This window comes from Peromyscus californicus, unplaced genomic scaffold, assembly GCF_007827085.1.
Source record: "Peromyscus californicus insignis strain IS unplaced genomic scaffold, ASM782708v3 Scaffold_15__1_contigs__length_86483966, whole genome shotgun sequence".
In the NCBI taxonomy this organism is placed as follows: domain Eukaryota; kingdom Metazoa; phylum Chordata; class Mammalia; order Rodentia; family Cricetidae; genus Peromyscus; species Peromyscus californicus.
In genome coordinates this window covers 3,841,967-3,860,460 of record NW_026294447.1, presented here as the reverse complement: position 1 = coordinate 3,860,460, position 18,494 = coordinate 3,841,967, and the positions used below count along the sequence as shown (strand labels likewise).

Genomic DNA, 18,494 nt, shown 5'->3' with positions numbered 1-18,494 from the left:
AACCATAGTCAGGTCTGGAAGCCCAGTGCCAAATTCCAAGGAGCCACAGAGCTCTGAGTCCACTCTAGAGCCCCTTGTAAACTTGTAAAACAACTCTAATCAGAAAAAAATGCAAGGGTTGGCAGAATTTCAAGTCTCTGCCCTGTTGTCAGGTGTGAGCTGTGATTTGTCATGGAGCCTTTGGCTTTAGTCAGAGGCCTTGATGTTAGCGCCCTGAGCCAGGCAGACCTTCAGTGAAGAAAAGCAGTGCTAGGCATTCTCCCACTATTAACCCCACCACCCCTCACTTGTATCACAGCCAAGTCAAATGTATACACATGACTCTTTCAGGGTTGATTCTGAATTTCTAATTAGCCATTTTCTTGAAACACTAAAACTCTGACTCTTGTGTGGAGGAGCCCCAACTCTAAAATGCACCCAAATAAAAGCAAAAAAACCTTCCATCTGCTTAGAGATTTTGCTTGGTTAGTTAATTTATTTTTTCCAACTGCATCTGCAGTTACAAAAGTTTTCATTCATTTTTCTTCCAAGCCAAAACTAATCAAACCAAAATAATAAATAAAATATTTCATTGTCTGAGCCTGAAACCTCTTTAGTAAAAGGAGTGCTCTGAGAAGAAGAGCGTCCTAAGCTGTCACCCAGCAGGTGAGTTTCTTACACTTTCAGAGCCCCATAAGCTGAGGCCAGGTTTAGGGGAAGAACACTTGCTGTGTGTTGGCATATATTATGTCTGGTCCCCACATACCTCTGCAATGCAAACCATCCATGGCTAGTGGAGACCTCACAAGGCCAGGTATGTTGTTGTTGAAGGTATTTTCAATGGGAAACAGGAAAACTAAGATTTTGCTCCTCTACAGGGCTGTGATGTCAAAGTCCATTTTCTTTTTATCTAGGTATCTATCTCTGTCTCAACCCTATTTACTAAGTAAAATCAGAACCCCACAAACTTCCTGTCTCAGATGTAGCTGGACAGAAATTTCAACAGGCCCCACCTAAAAATGAAGAGATTTAGTGTACGTACAAAAAATGAATTTTAACTTATTACTGAGCTCACTAAGATGTGGAGAAACAAATAGAGAAACAGAATGGAGAAACAGAATGGAGAAAAATAAGTTGAAATGTCCTAAGGAGCAGTGAGCAGTGACACCAACAGGAAGAGTAAGATCCAGAAGTGCGTGCTGGAGCCTGGCATGCGCACATGTGCTGAAGACCTGCCGAAAGTCAGAGTAGAAGTTTGATGGGTCTTAAAGAAGTTTTTGTTATTTAACTCTTAGGTTCAAGAAGAGGCCAGCGAACTTCCTTTCTGGAGAAAAGTATCCCTAACTTAAATCTTCAGTGCATAGGAATACTGGGTACAACAAAATATGAACTTTATAAATAAATAAATAAATAAACAAATAAATAAATAAATAAATAAATAAATAACCTATTTAGAGAAATGAATAAAATCCAAATCATAAGGGCACGTACCACTAGGGAGAATAGGCAGAAGAAAAGAGATTTTTAGGGTTAAATATGCAGGGTATAATAATAACAATGGATGAAGAATGGTCATTCACCTTCAGTCCTGCATAAAACTTTACTGAAATAATTATCTGGCTCTTCCTTCTTTTTTTTAAAAAAAAAGACAAACAGAGAAATAAAGGATGAGAAAGAAATCCAGAGGAGCCTGGACAGCAGATGAGCATCTGTTATTGTCTTAGCAGATGTGAGGGAAGGATGAAAACTGAATTATAAACTGGCCTTGGCAACCCGTCCTTGTAAGGATGGCTACATGACTGTATTAGCCATATGCATACCATGCTTGACGTACACAACGAGGTCTCTGGGTTCTTTCCTAGTTTTTAAATCCTCGTTTCTCCTCACTCGCCATCCAGTTCTCTCCTTTGCTGAGTTCTGCGTATACAAGTAATGAAATAATATTTAAAATTAGTCGACTTTCTACTTTTCAATCTGCATTGCCACAGTCCTGCCCATCTCTCTTAATAATCTAAGAATATGTAAACTCTGGGTAAAGTCTATAAATAACTATTTGCAACACTAGACCCAAACAAACAGGTCCACAAGATATGGACACAAAGCACAGAGGTTGAGTTTATTGTACATTTCTGATCATGGAACTCAAATGGGTCCATTACAATCCTGGTGTGTCTCAGGTCAGTCTTCTCCGCCTTTCAGACAACCTTTTCCAACTTCATTCTCCTTGTTTCTGACCTCCCTTCCCATTTCTCTAATGTCAGCAACAAACCTTGCTTAGAATAAACAGTGGCCATCAATCTGTTTTCTTACAACCTTTCTTCCAGCAACAATCAAACGCTATATAATTCCTCCCATCTTTAAAACAAAAACAAAAACAAAAAAACCTCTAGACAACTCATTTTTTTCAAAGACACCAATGTTCTACATTAGTTATTTCTATTGTCTTATTCCTACATCCCTAGACAGAACCACACCAGCACGGATGCCATCATATCTAGTCACTAGTAACATTTATACCACCCTATTTAAAAATTAATTTTTATTAAATCCATAGCTATTTATTCTCTGGGTTAGCTCTCTGTCTCTTTAGAAGAACACTCCTTCAGAATGGTTCCCATGACATAGGTCTATCTGCTTTGGATGTCAACCTACTGTCTGCAGACTAGTCAGAACTCATCATGGAACATGCTAGTTTAGTTTTCCTGCCTATATTAGTCTGAGTTCTCCCGAGGAAAAAAAGCAGTCTGTTCTACTTTTGTGGAGACATGGGAACCCCAAAACATAGTTTTGCCAAAATGAAGAGCCAGGAGAATTGGTAAAAAGTTCTGAGCTGAGTCTGCAGGCCAGAGAACTAGAAGACTCAATGATGTAAGTTCCATATAAAGTCCAAAGACAGATGTGGGAGAATGATGTCCCCACTCAGAGACAGATAGAATTTCCCTAGTTAGCCTTGTGTTCTCCATAAACACTCACATTGGGAATTATTGAGTCTACTTTATCAAATGTAAATCTCATCCAGAAATACTCTTAAAATAATATTGAAAGAAATGTGGGGTCACACTAACCAATTTCAAGTTGACACCGAGAGTCATCATTATACTGCCTCTGTCCTGGATTTACATCTATCTCCAAGGAGCTCTGTACCTTTCCAAGTAAAATGTATTTGGAAACTCTGAGGTACTTCTCCTTGCTGCTGGGGCACCATTGCTTCCACACTTTCTCATTGACTGGGGCCAAATATATATGTTTGTAGAACATATTTCCTACCAATACCTCTGACTCAAACCCAACACTGCAGGGTTCATTCTAGCCTTTTACCTTTTCTTATTTATTACATCTTCCCCTAAAAGTGAGCAATATGGCTCTCATCATCTATCATAGATTTACTTATCTTTAGCTCATATGCCTATGAAACAGCTTCAGAGTTGCTAATCCATACCACCTGAAGCAGGATGCAAATGAGAGACTAGTCTTGTACTAGTCTTGTATCATCTAGTCAAAACTAATGTTTTAATTATTTAGGTTGGCTCTTTACTCTCCTCCTTTCAGCATGCAAATGTTAAGATTTTATGATATAATAATTCACATTATTTATCATTTGTCTTCCATTTGGGGTTTCCCCACACCTTAGTTATTTTTAGAAATTTACAAACCGTAAATTTTATTTTTATTGATGAATAGTTGTATGACTATAAATATACATAATTATTACCTGTAAATGTATAGAATCATATCTCCACCAACATGGATTTTCTTTGTATCTGTGTGGAGTAAAAATCATATTTTATTTATTTTTGTATTCAGTGTTCCCAAACACTGATCTGGACAGTTGTAGGCAAACAGATAATTGATCACACAGTAATGCATAATGGAGATTATTCTACTGAATTCCAGATCCTGATTTTAAAACAAAATGTTCAAGTAGGAGTGTTATTGGGGACAGGAATGTGGTGGTATTTTACTTGTACTGAAATGTGATTTTAATTGTATGTTAATAAATAAAGTTGCCTGGGGGTCAGAGCTATTAGAGCCATAGCAAGTGCATGGCGGTGGTGGCACACGCCTTTAAGGACCTGGAGGGCGGTACATACAGGCAGTGACGAAGCAGTCACATGTTTGGGTTTACAACAAATGAGAAGGCAGAACAGCTAGAGTATATAAAGACATACACACAGGAAGTAGGTCCCTTTCGGAGAGCTCTCTTGGCTGAAGAGGATCCCTGAATCAAGAAGGGTGAGGCTCTTAGCTCTGACCTCTTGGCTTTCTTCTCTGAATCGGCTCTGTGTTTCTTATTTAATAAGACCATTGGTTACATCTACACAGGATGTTAACATTTGCTAATTTCCCACCACAGTTTGAGTGACAAAGCAGGTGGTCAGCACCTAAATACACACAGAGAGAGATGGTGCCATCCTGGTGTTAACTCACCTGGTCTCTGTGGAGATCTCCCCAGGCTTGCCTGTGTACAGTCATCTCCTCCATCACCTTCAGTTCATGGGAACCATTAACTTATTTTCTAGTCTACAGTTTCAGCTTTCCCAGCAAGATACATAAATGGAATAATAAAAATATGTGTCTGTTGGAGTCTGGTTTGTTTTACTTGGCAAAATCCATTCAAAACCCATACCCCTTCTGATTGTATCACTAGTTTACTTATTTTATTATTGAGTAGTGTCTGTTGTCTGGATAAACCACAGTTTACTTAACCATTTCCCTAATGTGAAACATCAGGATCATTTTTATTTCAGGCAACTCTATATAAAATTTTATGAATATTCACATGCAGATTTGGTGTAGGCGCAGTTTTAATTTCCCTGGAGTAAATTCCTGGGGTGGGATTTATTGATCTTATGGAAACTTTATTATAAACGCTTGAAAAACCATGGCACCATTGTCCACAGCATCTGTAACCTTGGCACCATTGTCCTCAGCATCTGTAACCATGGCACCATTGTCCTCAGCATCTGTAACCATGGCACCATTGTCCACAGCATCTGTAACCATGGCACCATTCTCCACAGTATCTGTAACCATGGCACGATTCTCCACAGTATCTGTAACCATGGCATCATTGTCCACAGCATCTTTAACCATGGCACCATTGTCCACAGCATCTGTAACCATGGCACCATTGTCCACAGCATCTGTAACCATGGCACCATTGTCCACAGCATCTTTAACCATGGCACCATTCTCCACAGTATCTGTAACCATGGCACCATTCTCCACAGTATCTGTAACCATGGCACCATTCTCCACAGCATCTGTAACCATGGCACCATTCTCCACAGCATCTGTAACCATGGCACCATCCTCCACAGCATCTTTAACCATGGCACCACTCTCCACAGCATCTGTAACCATGGCACCATTCTCCACAGTATCTGTAACCATGGCACCATTCTCCACAGCATCTGTAACCATGGCACCATTGTCCTCAGCATCTGTAACCATGGCACCATCCTCCACAGCATCTGTAACCACGACACCATTCTCCACAGTATCTGTAACCATGGCACCATTCTCTACAGCATCTGTAACCATAGCACCATTGTCCACAGCATCTGTAACCATGGCACCATTGTCCACAGTATCTGTAACCATGGCATCATTGTCCACAGCATCTGAAACCATGGCACCATTCGCCACAGCATCTGTAACCATGGCACCATTCTCCACAGCATGTGTAACCATGGCACCATTGTCCACAGCATGTGTAACCATGACACCATTCTCCACAGTATCTATAACCATGGCTCCATTCTCCACAGTATCTGTAACCATGGCACCATTCTCCACAGCATCTGTAACCATAGTACCATTGTCCACAGCATCTGTAACCATGGCACCATTCGCCACAGCATGTGTAACCATGGCACCATTGTCCACAGTATCTGTAACCATGGCACCATTCTTCACAGTATCTGTAACCATGGCATCATTGTCCACAGCATCTGTAACCATGGCACCATTGTCCACAGCATCTGTAACCATGGCACCATTGTCCACAGCATCTGTAACCATGGCACCATTCTCCACAGCATCTGTAACCATGGCACCATTTTCCACAGTATCTGTAACCATGGCACCATTGTCCACAGCATCTGTAACCATGGCACCATTCTCCACAGCATCTGTAACCATGGCACCATTCTCCACAGTATCTGTAACCACGACACCATTCTCCACAGTATCTGTAACCATGGCATCATTGTCCACAGCATCTTTAACCATGGCACCATTCTCCACAGCATCTGTAACCATGGCACCATTGTCCACAGCATCTGTAACCATGGCACCATTCTCCACAGTATCTGTAACCATGGCACCATTGTCCACAGCATCTGTAACCATGGCACCATTCTCCACAGTATCTGTAACCATGGTACCATTCTCCACAGCATCTGTAACCATGGCACCATTCTCCACAGCATCTGTAACCATGGCACCATTGTCCACAGCATCTGTAACCAGGGCACCATTCGTCACAGCATCTGTAACCATGGCACCATTCTCCACAGCATCTGTAAACATGGCACCATTCGCCACAGCATCTGTAACCATGGCACCATTGTCCATAGCATCTGTAACCATGGCACCATTGTCCACAGCATCTGTAACCATGGCACCATTGTCCACAGCATCTGTAACCATGACACCATTCTCCACAGCATCTGTAACCATGGCACCATTTTCCACAGTATCTGTAACCGTGGCACCATTCTCCACAGTAGCTGTTCAAATACACAGTCTATTCAACCATTTCTCATTTGAAGTACCACATTTTGCTCATGTTATTTGTTAATATTCAGATTATCAATATAAAGAAATTGGTTTTTATGCTTTGATATATATGATTAAATAAGTTTTATTTCTTAAAATGAATTTTAGCTGTCAAAATAGAATTTGAATAACATTACTTTATTGGTCTTTCAGATAAAAAATAATTTGTTTATCAACAAATATTTAGACCCATGAAATAGGATTTTTATTATAGACCTGTTTAGCTTCAAAAAATTGCCCCACTAATGGTGAACTTGTACCAATTTGTATGAAAACATTAACTGGTCACTCAATTCATACGTCAAATTTTAAGAGTATCTTTATTTTTATATCTAGGCAATATTTTGGATATTCATAAAATTCTCCATTTAGCTATAACAAGTGGATTTTAACAAGTATTAAGAAGTTATAGAGAAGCTGGGCGGTGGTGGCGGCGCACGCCTTTAATCCCAGCACTCAGGAGGCAGAGGCAGGTGGATCTCTTTGAGTTTGAGGCCAGCCTGGTCTACAAAGTGAGATCCAGCAAAGGTACAAAGCTACACAGAGAAACCCTGTCTTGGGGCAAAAAAAAGAATTTATAGAGAACTTGCAAATAGAAGAAGCTGCATGGGTCTGGGCCTAATACAACTCCCAAGTGTGGATGTAGTTGGAAGTCAGTGCTAGTCTTCCACCTGGAGAACGTGGTGTGTAAAGGTGAAGGGGTCTCATCAAATGGCAAGAAAGGGAAATCTATAAATCTCTGTCTGAGTAGCTCCAAGGTTTCCAACACAATGGTGAAGGAGAGCTTTGGCAGGGCCAGAAGTTTCAAACTGACAGTGGGCTCTGAAAGGAGAAACTTCAAGGTCAGTGGGTGATTTCCATCCCAAATCTCCATAAGTAAAAAGCTACCTGTTTATTCTAATTGGCCATTCAAAAGAGTAATCTAGTTTTGCCTCCAGTCCGACAATCCCTGTAAGACCCCCTCCTGGCATCCTCTCTAACCCAGGAAAACTGTCTACACTTCACACCTCCTACTCTGGTCTGGCTGTATTCCACTATCTACTTTGTGCTTTTATTGTAGATTCATTCTTCACTTTCCCTTTGCCAGATAAAACAAAAATGCAGAATGATGAAGGGTAAATAGTCTTTTTCTTTTAAAAAGTGCTGAAAAGTGGGAAGATTTACATGGTGGAAAAATGAGTGAGGATAAAGGACATGACTGAAGAGGGATGGTGTTTGTCCAGTTTTAATGGAAAGCCCTTCTCCTCTGCCAGTTTTATTGCCATAGGAGAGACACTCTAGTAGTGGCAGGTTACTAGTATTTTAGTTTATGAATAGCAGTCCCCAAGAACTCCAATAACAAATCTTGGATCATTTCTCTTATGTGCTAATGATATTATCACTCCCAAGCCATTAGATATGATTTTTTGCACATCTGTTTCTGAAAAGAAAATGTCTGTCTACACGTCATGTGAAAACATAATCCATAAATTACAAGGTTTGAGCTGGCTATATATTTCACAGTCTGGGCTGTACCTGCCTCCATTTGAATTTTTCTCTTTTATGAAGATAGATAGTAGCCTATCATTGTATTACTAATGTTGACTATTTCTTTGTTTTGATAGTCTTTGCCTAGATTGAACTTAAAGTTTTGGGTTATTTCTGAATCAGTAAGTCATATATTTGGATAAAAGTCAAACTTTAATCTTAACTTTGCAGTATATTTTATACATGTTAAATTATATCTTAAAAAGCCTTCACCAATTTAAGGCTTTCCTGCTACTCATATACATAGTAACATTTGAAGGACCATCACTGTTAGCTGTTCTCCAACAATTAAAGTCGTTACCTATAATTCATGTTGTCTTTCCTCATCATCTGGTAAATACAAATGCATCTGTTTCTTTTATGGTCAAGAACTCTCTTCTTGAGGAAATATATGCAGTGCTTGGCAAGGGAAGCCAAGCCTATGGATGCTGTAAATATGCCATATTGTCTACAAGTAAGTGTGTGGAGCACTAGCTTCATGGATATCCTGTGCTAAAACAATGCTTTATAATGATACCTCCTGAGGTCTGATACAGATCTATCTACTTGGGGGTGGAGTATATAATTCTGACTTGGGTGAGATAATAACAGCATTGTTATCTAGAAAAGTTTAAGACTTAGAATGGAACTGTCAATTGGAATAACTTTCAAAGTTGAAAGATAGTAGGGATGCTGAAGAACAAGCCCAGACATACCCCTTCCTGAGCCCCTGTCTATGTCTCCTCAGTCTTATTCCAAAGACTCACTGACTTTAGATAGGTGTCCTTTCTACCTCTACTTAAGCAAGATATGAAATTGGTCTTCTGTTTCCACTCATATCACCTGTCAATCTGTTTTTCGTGGTCTCTCCAGAGCAAACTTTTAAGAAGAAATCTTAGCTCTCTCTATTTCCGATTCAAAACTGCATGATAACTAGCCTCTGCCTACCAAACTGCACTCCAGATTCACCCTGTGTCATACTTGTACCTAGCAGTCGATGGTCCTCAATAAGCCACAGAGCTGTCAGAACCCATGCAACATCCTGTTTCCTCTTCCAGGGGCACTTGGCATTGTGCCTCCTTCCATTTTAGTTTGATTGGCTTTTGCTTGTTTTTCAAGCATCATTTTTGTCCCTAGCAACTTTCTCTTATGTTGCCATCACCATAAGAAGTTATGCTACTCCTCTCTTTTCTGAGATCTCTGAGGCTTTTACCTTACAAAACTGATATTATCAACTAACAGAGCTCCTCAACAGGGTCATCCCTTCTGTGAAGTCAGTAAAATCTGGTGTAGCATTAATTTTCAAAAAAGTTTGGAAGTTCATTGGCATACTTGTTGTCTGGTAAGATTTGAAAGCTTTGAGAGTCCTAGACTATGGTCAGAATTGTGATGACGGTAAGGGTAGTGGTAGTGGGTACCTACATCTGAAGGTCATGCTGGTGAAAGAATGGATGGACAGACTGACTCTTCTTTTACACATTAGAGCTGGAAAGGACAAAGTCTTAGTAAGAGTCACACAAGATAAAAACGACTAAAACCTGGACCCAAGGCTGTGATCTTACTTTGCTGTTCAGTGTAGATCTGCCTTCTGCTCTCAAGCAATACTTTTTTTTAAAATAAGAAAACTCTTGGCATGCCAAATTCCCTCTTTGTTGGTGAGCCCACAGAGAGAGTTTGAAACTGCACAGTCTTGTCAGAGTCTAGAAAGAGTCTTTGAGACCACTCAACAACTAACAATTAAAAATATAAATAAATAAATAAATAAAATAAAACAAGTCTTAGTGGCTGTAAAAACTTTGCCTCTGCTCTAGGATATTTCTCCAATTGACATTTCTACAAGAAACGATCCGCTTTTCCTCACATTCTTCTTATGTGCCAAAAAAGCAAAAAGGAAGAGAAAAAAGAAAGAAAGAGAGAGAGAGAAAGAAAGAAAGAAAGGAGGAAAGAAGAAAGATCAATATGACATATGGACGAATTCCAACATCAGCCAGTGCATATATTAAAGTTTTAAATCAATTATTGTTCTAGTACACACCCTGGGGTTGAGAACGAAAGAACATCCAGGACTAACAAACCTGATTGTTCTGGCAAAGATGCCGTTCAATTCATGATGGCATCTCTAGGTTTTCTTTTTCTTTGGTATTCCAACTTCATTTTTAAAAAGCAAGCTGGTTCAAGTAGCGACTTTTAACATTGCTGTTTCATTCATTTTTCTCCAGAAGACTTCTACCTGGGTCTCTTTAGGCTTTCCCAAAGGGCACGATGCCTAGGGTTTGCTTTTTAATTGTAGGGACATCTGTCAGTCTGTGAGCAAGCCCGTTAGAGCATGGATTATTCCTTGCTCTATTGCTTTCCAAGCAAGGCAGAGATCTTGGCTTCGGAACATGAGTACTTCACAACTTGGCATCCCTAGATTCTCCCCAAAAGGACTTAATCACAGCAGTTCAGAAACCAAATTACAACTGAATAGCAAAAGGACTTGAACCTGTAATCATACTGTGATTACTGTTGATCTAACTAAAATTCCTACAAAACATGTGCATGTTTTTTTTTTTTTCTAGGCAAGTACTGGAAGTCGATCAAGATGGTGGCTTTTACGAGAGGCTGTACTCTGCCTGGTTCTCAACTGCAAGAGGAGTCAGAGACCGTTTCTGCACTAGCCTCTCTGACAGTAGATGTGGAACAGCCATTTGCTCAGGAAGATGGCAGGTATGGATGGACCCAGTATGGGGGAATCATGTGTTCAGTAATGTCCAGACTCATGAGCTGGCATTCTGGAACTTTCTTCCTGCTTCTTCTTCACCTGTCTCTTCTACTTCCTCCACCTGTTTTCTCCAAAGCCACAGATGGCAGAGTATATGCTTATAGGCTGTGGAGAACTCAATTGTTCCATTCTTCCTGGGAAAAGCAGGTCTGGAGCACAGAGCTCACAGGGAAAGAGAGAGTGTGAGATAGGTGGTGAGAAGAATCACTCCTTGCTGGGTAATTCAGTGCCGATCACTGTGGAAAGAGCTGCTCGGGGACTTAACTTCTTCCCCTCCTTATCTCTGTTTTCCCGGATGCTCTCTTTCTTCCTCTCATCATTTGAAATTTCTGATATAACAAAGGGAGCAGAGGAAGGTGAAGCTGCATGGGATGCTGGTCAGGGGCCAGCAATTGCATACATACGTGAGTCTCCTTGGGTCTAAATGGATAAAGACGGAAGGTACTTGCCAAGGAGACAGGAGTGTGCATGAAAGAGTAGGAGAAATGAGCCTGATTTTATTTTCTATTACACGAGAAAAGTGTTCTCATTTCTCTTCATATGTATCTAGACTGGGGTGGGGCGGGTCACGCTAGCCTCAGGTTATGCTTGCTTGTTTACCCTTTAAGAAACCGTTGTCAGTTTGTACATTTTCCTGCTCATTTTCTCATCCTGATGAAAACACTACATTCAATATGTCTTTACAGTCCACTGTGACCGGCTCTACTGGTGCTTTCCATAGCAGACTGCAAGGTCACATCTCTCTGGGCATATGTCACTCAAGACTCGGCAGAAGCTCTGGGTCTTGCTTCTGAGAAGGAGCTTCCACTCCCTGCATCAGTAACATCAGTACTAATTACACAGAGCCTGCCACTTGCCAAACACGAGAATGTGAGCGGTTCTGGCTTTCTTGCCTTAGCTGGATACTCCCAATTTAATGGATTTAACATCTTGTTTGGGCCCAAATAGTTGATAAACTGAATAAGAGATTTCATCTTTCTGCCTCTGTTTTCTCTTGCTCTAACCAGTTTAGGAGAAAATTATCAATGGGGAGAGCACATGTGTGTTACTGAATTAGAAGACATTTTCTTGCAGTATCTGGAGAAAAGGGGAAAACGTATTTTACATCTTTGATATTATGAACTAGCCCCCTGCTGTTCCCAGCTAAGAACTGAACCAAGTTCATAATCCAAAGGTGTTGCAATTATTCCCAAGGCCAAAACCAGTTAGCTGTCTGTCATCTGAGGGCCATAAAACTGAGGAAACTAACATCTGTTAGTGTTGGATATAAAAGAGCAAAGCTATTCTTTAGAATCCATTTAATACAGAAAAATGAGGCGAATTCCACCCTGGGTGAAGTGAATTCTAAGTAATTCTGCCCATGAAATTTCAGAGCTTGGAATAATTAACAATAATATGAGATGTTGTGAACCCCAACCAATATAAAAATCTCGGCCCTTTGGCAGGAACTGCCTCTACAATCGTATTTGCTTATTCTGTGGTAAATCATGTGCTTGGCTCCTGATAATCTGTAAGAATTAACCCAGCTTCAGTTCTCAGTGACTCTAATCTTCCACTCATGGCATGTAGGGAATGTGAATAGCAGTGTCTTGATGAACAGGAAGGCAGAGTGGAAGCCTGGTTTCATGTCTGTTTATCCTTTTTAGACAGATTATACCAATTGTGATTGTTTCATTCTTGAGGGGAAGAAAATGGTTTGACTTGAATTATTTTCTGTTTTTTTTAATTTCCTTCAACAAAAGGGCAGACAAAAATCTTCTAGAAACAGATCCTGTGTTTCAGTTAAACTGTGTATGACTTTCATGAAAGGGATGATAGAGCATGGATGGGTGGGGGTGGGGGTAGAGAGAAAGCAAGAGATTGACCCAGGGGTTGCTATCAGAATTGTCCCCCTGCACAGCAGGCGAAGATAAAGGCAAGGCCCCTGGGCCTTTGTTGTGAATGCAATATTGTAATCACACAGGAAATTGAAAAATTAGAAAAAAATCAGAGTTAAATGGATGGAAAGAGCAAAAGCAAATTCTTTTTATAGGAAATTCTTGCCAGTTATTTTGGAGGATATATTGGTGTTTGGAGTGAGATGACTCATTTCATACTCAGATTCTGGGTAAGGCAGCCCTTTTCTTGGCCAACTCATATCTGACTCATTTACCACTAGTGAATAAGGGATAAAATGCTCCTGGCTAAGAACCATTTTAAGTATTTTCTGTTGGTTTTCTTGAATGGGGGTGGGGTAACAGCCATTTCATTTTTATGACCACACTGACGGGCCTTGAAGAACACAGTGCTAGGGAACTCATGCTAGGGATCGTTCCCAAATACACCGCAGTCACGTGTAAGTTTTCGGTGGCAAAGGACTTAAATGGGAGGGAGTGACAGCAGAAAGGGGAAACAAGCCCTCGAGCATGCCCACATAAGGGAGTCAGAGAAAACTAAGAGATTAGACTTGGTTATATACAGTGGATTGTTTAGAGGCAGGCAGAAGTGTTTGTTTCTATCTTGTTTGCTAGGACAGCATTCCTGGAAGATTTGTGCTGTGCGTTTGTAGCTGTTTGTGCCTCTGAGCTTCCACTTTGGGAAAGTTGGTAGCAGATTTCAATTTCCTCCTAGAGGAAAGGCCAGTCTGCCCCCGTGACTTCAGGGTGACCAGCCATTAAGGATTAGGAGCACATTGGCACTCCAGACTTCTTCTCTGAGTCCTTTCCTTTTTCAGTAGGAAACAAAAAGTGAAAGTTAAATGTTCACATATCAGTCTGAGCTGTCTACAGAACGGCGAATCATGTTTGATTATCTGAATACATCTCTTATGTCCTTAATCATTTAATTTTTTGACTTTTGGTGTCTTTTCTCACAAAAGAGGTAGTTTGAAGCCTTTGTATCATCTTTAAAGCCTGCAGAAAGGTTTGCTTCAGAGGCTTGGAGTTTGTGGAATAGCTACCTTTTTGGGAAGATAAGGTATCATAAGCAGAGAGCTCACTAAAATCTCAGGTCTTCATTTTGAATAGCTTATCCACAGAGCCTAAGGACCTTGGTACTGTTTTTCTGAATATAGTGACTTGTATAAAAGCATATGCCATTTTAATGCATGTTCATATCTATCACACAAAGAGACATAGTTGTTCAAATTTCCTGGACATTGAGAGTATGTGTCTATGGCTGCTGGGAATTGACGTACAAATTGTGCAACTCTCTGGTGTTACTCTGTGCAGCATTGTTTTAAGTACCGGTTTATCTAAGTAGGCTAACATTCCAAAAAATAATTTCACTTTTAGTTTTCTCTCGGTGTCAACAAAGCACTAGCTGAGAAGCTGGCTCAGATGTGAAAAGGGGAAAGGTCCTTGCACATGTCCTTCTGCCTCTCATCTTCTTGGAACACCTATGTTGTGTGTTTTCAGTACATAATACAATCTCAGAGCAGGGGTAAAATCTGACCTGATACATTCAATGATCCTGTAGGGGCCTGTCTACATTCTTTATAAAATAACATTTAATTTATTGAAAGGTAACAAAATTAAATAGAACTCTGAGGAGACTGGGATGCCTCGAGAGCTTAGTGTCCCATTTCTTCTTCCTGCTCATTCTGGTCCTCACTGCTCTGGGAAGAAAGACTTGGCTCTAGGAGAGGGTGGCTGATTCTTATGAACATGAGATTAAAGAACATATGTGAAGAACACAGACCAATACCTGATACGTAGGAAGTTCCCAATATGGGTTGCATCAGACTATTCCCTTCAGCTTTATGTTATTCTACTGTACTTCTTCTTCCCCTAAGAAGTTGTTCATGATCCAGTGACCTGTAAGAATATAGGGACAATACCTAGACATCTGTGCATTCTATATAATACTCTACTATTCTTGGTTAAAAACTAGGAGATCAACACTGTATAACCACTTAGTAGTAAGTTGACTTTATTACATATTGTGTAGTTAGCTAACCCATCTCCAAAAGCATACAAATATTATATATTTTTTGTAATTTCCTGAATAAGCAAAAGAGTATTTTTGGAAGACAAACACTTTTAAAATACTAAAGCATTTCATAGTGGTACCTGGATGATACTGGTCTCTCTATTTGCTATGACTTCAAAGGAAATAAACAATGCACTTTTTCTTGGTATAAATTGTCAATCCCCATTTTGAGAGCATGTTGGCTAGCCCAACTCTGTATTAGTCTTACATCGTAAAGATGGTTTAGCTAAGAAAATATAGTAGGGATAGTGTATGAAATGTCTTTGTGAATGGAGAGTTAGAGTAATTCAAGAGTCATATTTAATGGAACTGCATTTAAGGGCAAAGGGGGAAATGGAAGTTGAGCAGGTAGTTACAGGACTGCCGTCTGATGTGCAGAATGAGCAGGAGGAATGTCACGTCCATTCAATCCTTGGACACTTTTGATTTATTTCCCACATGCCTAACAAAGTGCTCACAGCCAAGGTCACCAACTTACTTTGCAGTCTTCTACTGCTTCTATTAAAAAAAATATGTTAAAAATTAACTACTTACACCAAGATGGAGATTCTGTAGGTCCAATCCTGGTGCAGGTTTCACACTCAGCCCATGTCGATAGGCTTCCTTCCTTTTTGGATGTTCCAGGGAGGAATCTGTCCCCTTTCCCCGTTGTCTGGCAGCTCAGGGCTTCATCCTCTGTCTTGAGAGCTGGTAGCAGGTCATATCTCCTTTACATTTCTTCAGTCACCACAGTCCTTCTGACTGAAATTAAACAAGAATTTCTGTTGGAAAAGGCTTACGTGAGTGACATTCAAGATAGAGGCAATAACTCAGGTGTTTTTTTTTTTCCACGTCTGTACAACAAATACACATTACAACCTACTTTAATCTTTCATTCAAATATTTATAGCCCTTTCCTTATTCTCAAGTCTCTTTTCTGATCATTTTTCTATTCAGTAACCAGGAAGCCATTTAAAAAACAGAACTGTGCATGTGGGACCGGGATCTTTCCCTGGTGCATGAACATGCTGTTGGGAGCCCACTCCGTACGGTGGGATACTTTGCTTAGCCTTGATGCAGGAGGGAGGGGTTTAGTCATGCCTCAACTTGATGTACCAGATTTTGTTGACTCCCCATGGGAGGCCTTAGCCTATCTGAGGAGCAGATGGGGACTTGGGGGGGTGGGGCGAGGAGGGATAGAGGGAGGAAGGGAAGGAAGGGGAACTGTGGTTGGTATGTAAAATAAAAAAATAATAAAATAAAATAAAATAGAAAAACAAAATAGAACTGTAGCCAGGACGCTGGTGATACATGTCTTTAATCCCAGCACTGGGGAGGCAGAAGCAGGTGGATCTCTGTGAGTCAAGGCCAGCCTGGTCTACAGAGTAAGTTCCAGGACAGCCAGGGCTAAACACAAAAAAGAAACCCTGTCTCAAAAAACCAAAACCAAAACCAAACAAGCAAACAAAAAAGCCAGCTGTAAGAACAAGCCCTTACAAGCTTCCGTCTCTGAACTGTAAAGACACCTTCCGTGTGATTTTTCCCTCCCCTGAGGTCCCTGCTTCTCTCTGAAAACTTTCTTTTCTTTGAACTCTGCTTTAGGTTCCAACAACAACTTGACCTAATTAGTTTTTAACTAAAATACACCTTTCCTGTGGTAACTGCCCACGTGATGCTATTTACCTATACCACTCTCACGTAAGCAACACCCACATTGAGCTCGATGGAGAACATGTATACCACTCCACAAAGCCCTGATCTGCTTTCCCAGTCAACATCAGTCCCACCAGAGGCACAATCACCTTTTAACACCACCCATTCATCTGCTTATTCTTAAATTTAATTTAAATGGAATTGTATGCTACATATTGGTTGGTAATCTGGCTTCCCTCATTCCACTAAGCATAATACTTTTGACATCTGTCCATGTCTCTCACAGTCAGTATTCCGCCCATTTGTAATTACTAATTACACCAAGTATATTAACATATCCTAATTTGTTTATCCACTTACCTGTGGATTGGTGCTTGGCTTGTATCCAATATTGGGCTAATAAGGATAAAACTGCTACAATTTTGATTTTTTTATGCTGAAACTAAAATTACTATGTTAATGGTTTTTAAATGTGCCATGCAGGAGTGTGAACAACAGAAACATAGTCTTTCATTCATTTCTAGAACTTCCTTTTGCAAAACACAGACTGTATCACCATTACTCAATGTCTCTCTTTCTCCTTATACCCACATCCAACCCTTACCCCACTTTCTGCTTTCGCTGTTTTTTAAAGAGCAGTAGAGTAATCTAGATAATAATCCTTATTAGTTAAAAGAGTGGAAAGAATTTGTTGTGTTGTAGAATTATCAATAAAAGGGAATAAAAGGAAGGAGTGATGTGAGGTAGGACTGGGTAACATGTGAGGGGCTAGCAAACAACAGTCCCTTGTGGCCAAACCCAACAAGACTTCCATATCCATAACACTGAGAAAACTGACTCAAGAAAGTTGTCTTGACCTTCACATGGATGAACACACACACACACACACACACACACACACACACACACACACACACACACCTTTTAAAACAGAAAATCTATGTGAACTCCACAGAACTGAGGAGTTTTGTGAGGCAAGTAGGTTGCATATGTATGCAACTCTGTGTGGTTTTTCTTTCTTGCTATCTTTCTCGATTACCTTGGTAATATATGTGTGGGTGTAGTTCATTTTATTTTTATTTATTTATTCTTCTCTCACATATTACATTCTGACCACAACTTGCCCTCCTTTCTCTCCTCTGTTTCCCCCCTACCTTCCCCTCCCCAAGATCCACCCTTCCTCCATTTCCCTTCATAAAAGGGCAGGCCTTCCAGGAATATCAAACAAACAAGGCATAACAATTTGGAGTAAGACTCCTCATATTAAGGCTGGACAGGGCAATCCCAGTATCAGGAAAAGGGTCCCAAGAGCAATCAGAAGAGAGACAGTTTCTACTCTTACTGTTAGGAGTGCCATAAAAACACCAGGGTACACAACCACACCATAGAACATATATACAGAGGACTCAAGTGAGAGCCATACAGACGCACTGATTGTTAGATCAGTCTCTGTGAACCCCTATGAGTCCAGGTTAGTCAATTCGGTGGGTTTTCTTGTGGTGTCCTTGACCCCTCTGGCTCCTACAATACTTCCTGACCATCTTCCTCAGGATTCCCTAAGATACTCCTAATGTTTAATTGTGAATCTTTGCATCTGTTTCCATCAGATGAAACCTCTCTGATGGATGATTATGCTAGGTTTCGATCTACAAGTATGGCCAAGTATCATTAAGAATCATTTCATTGTCTTTTTTTTTTTTTGCCAGTCATGTTTGGTTCTATCCTAGGTCTCTGGGCTATCCAGCCTCTGATTCCTGGTCCTCCACACAGTATCTGGCATGGGCTTTTTCTGGTAGCATGGGTCTCAAGCTGGACCAGTCATTGGTTGGCCACTCCCACAATTTTTGGGCCACCTATATCC

General features: G+C 40.4%; 1 protein-coding gene across 12 annotated transcripts in view; it reads left to right on the top strand.

Annotated features, from left to right (window-relative positions):
• Hdac9 (histone deacetylase 9) overlaps nucleotides 1-18,494 on the top strand; it is an 872,989-nt gene that overhangs the window by 841,971 nt on the left and 12,524 nt on the right. For all 12 annotated transcript variants that reach the window (XM_052738328.1, XM_052738323.1, XM_052738329.1 and 9 more), the window contains one exon: nucleotides 10,830-10,977. In XM_052738328.1, coding sequence (XP_052594288.1) covers nucleotides 10,830-10,977 — 148 coding nt within the window. The remainder of the gene's footprint in view (nucleotides 1-10,829; nucleotides 10,978-18,494) is intronic.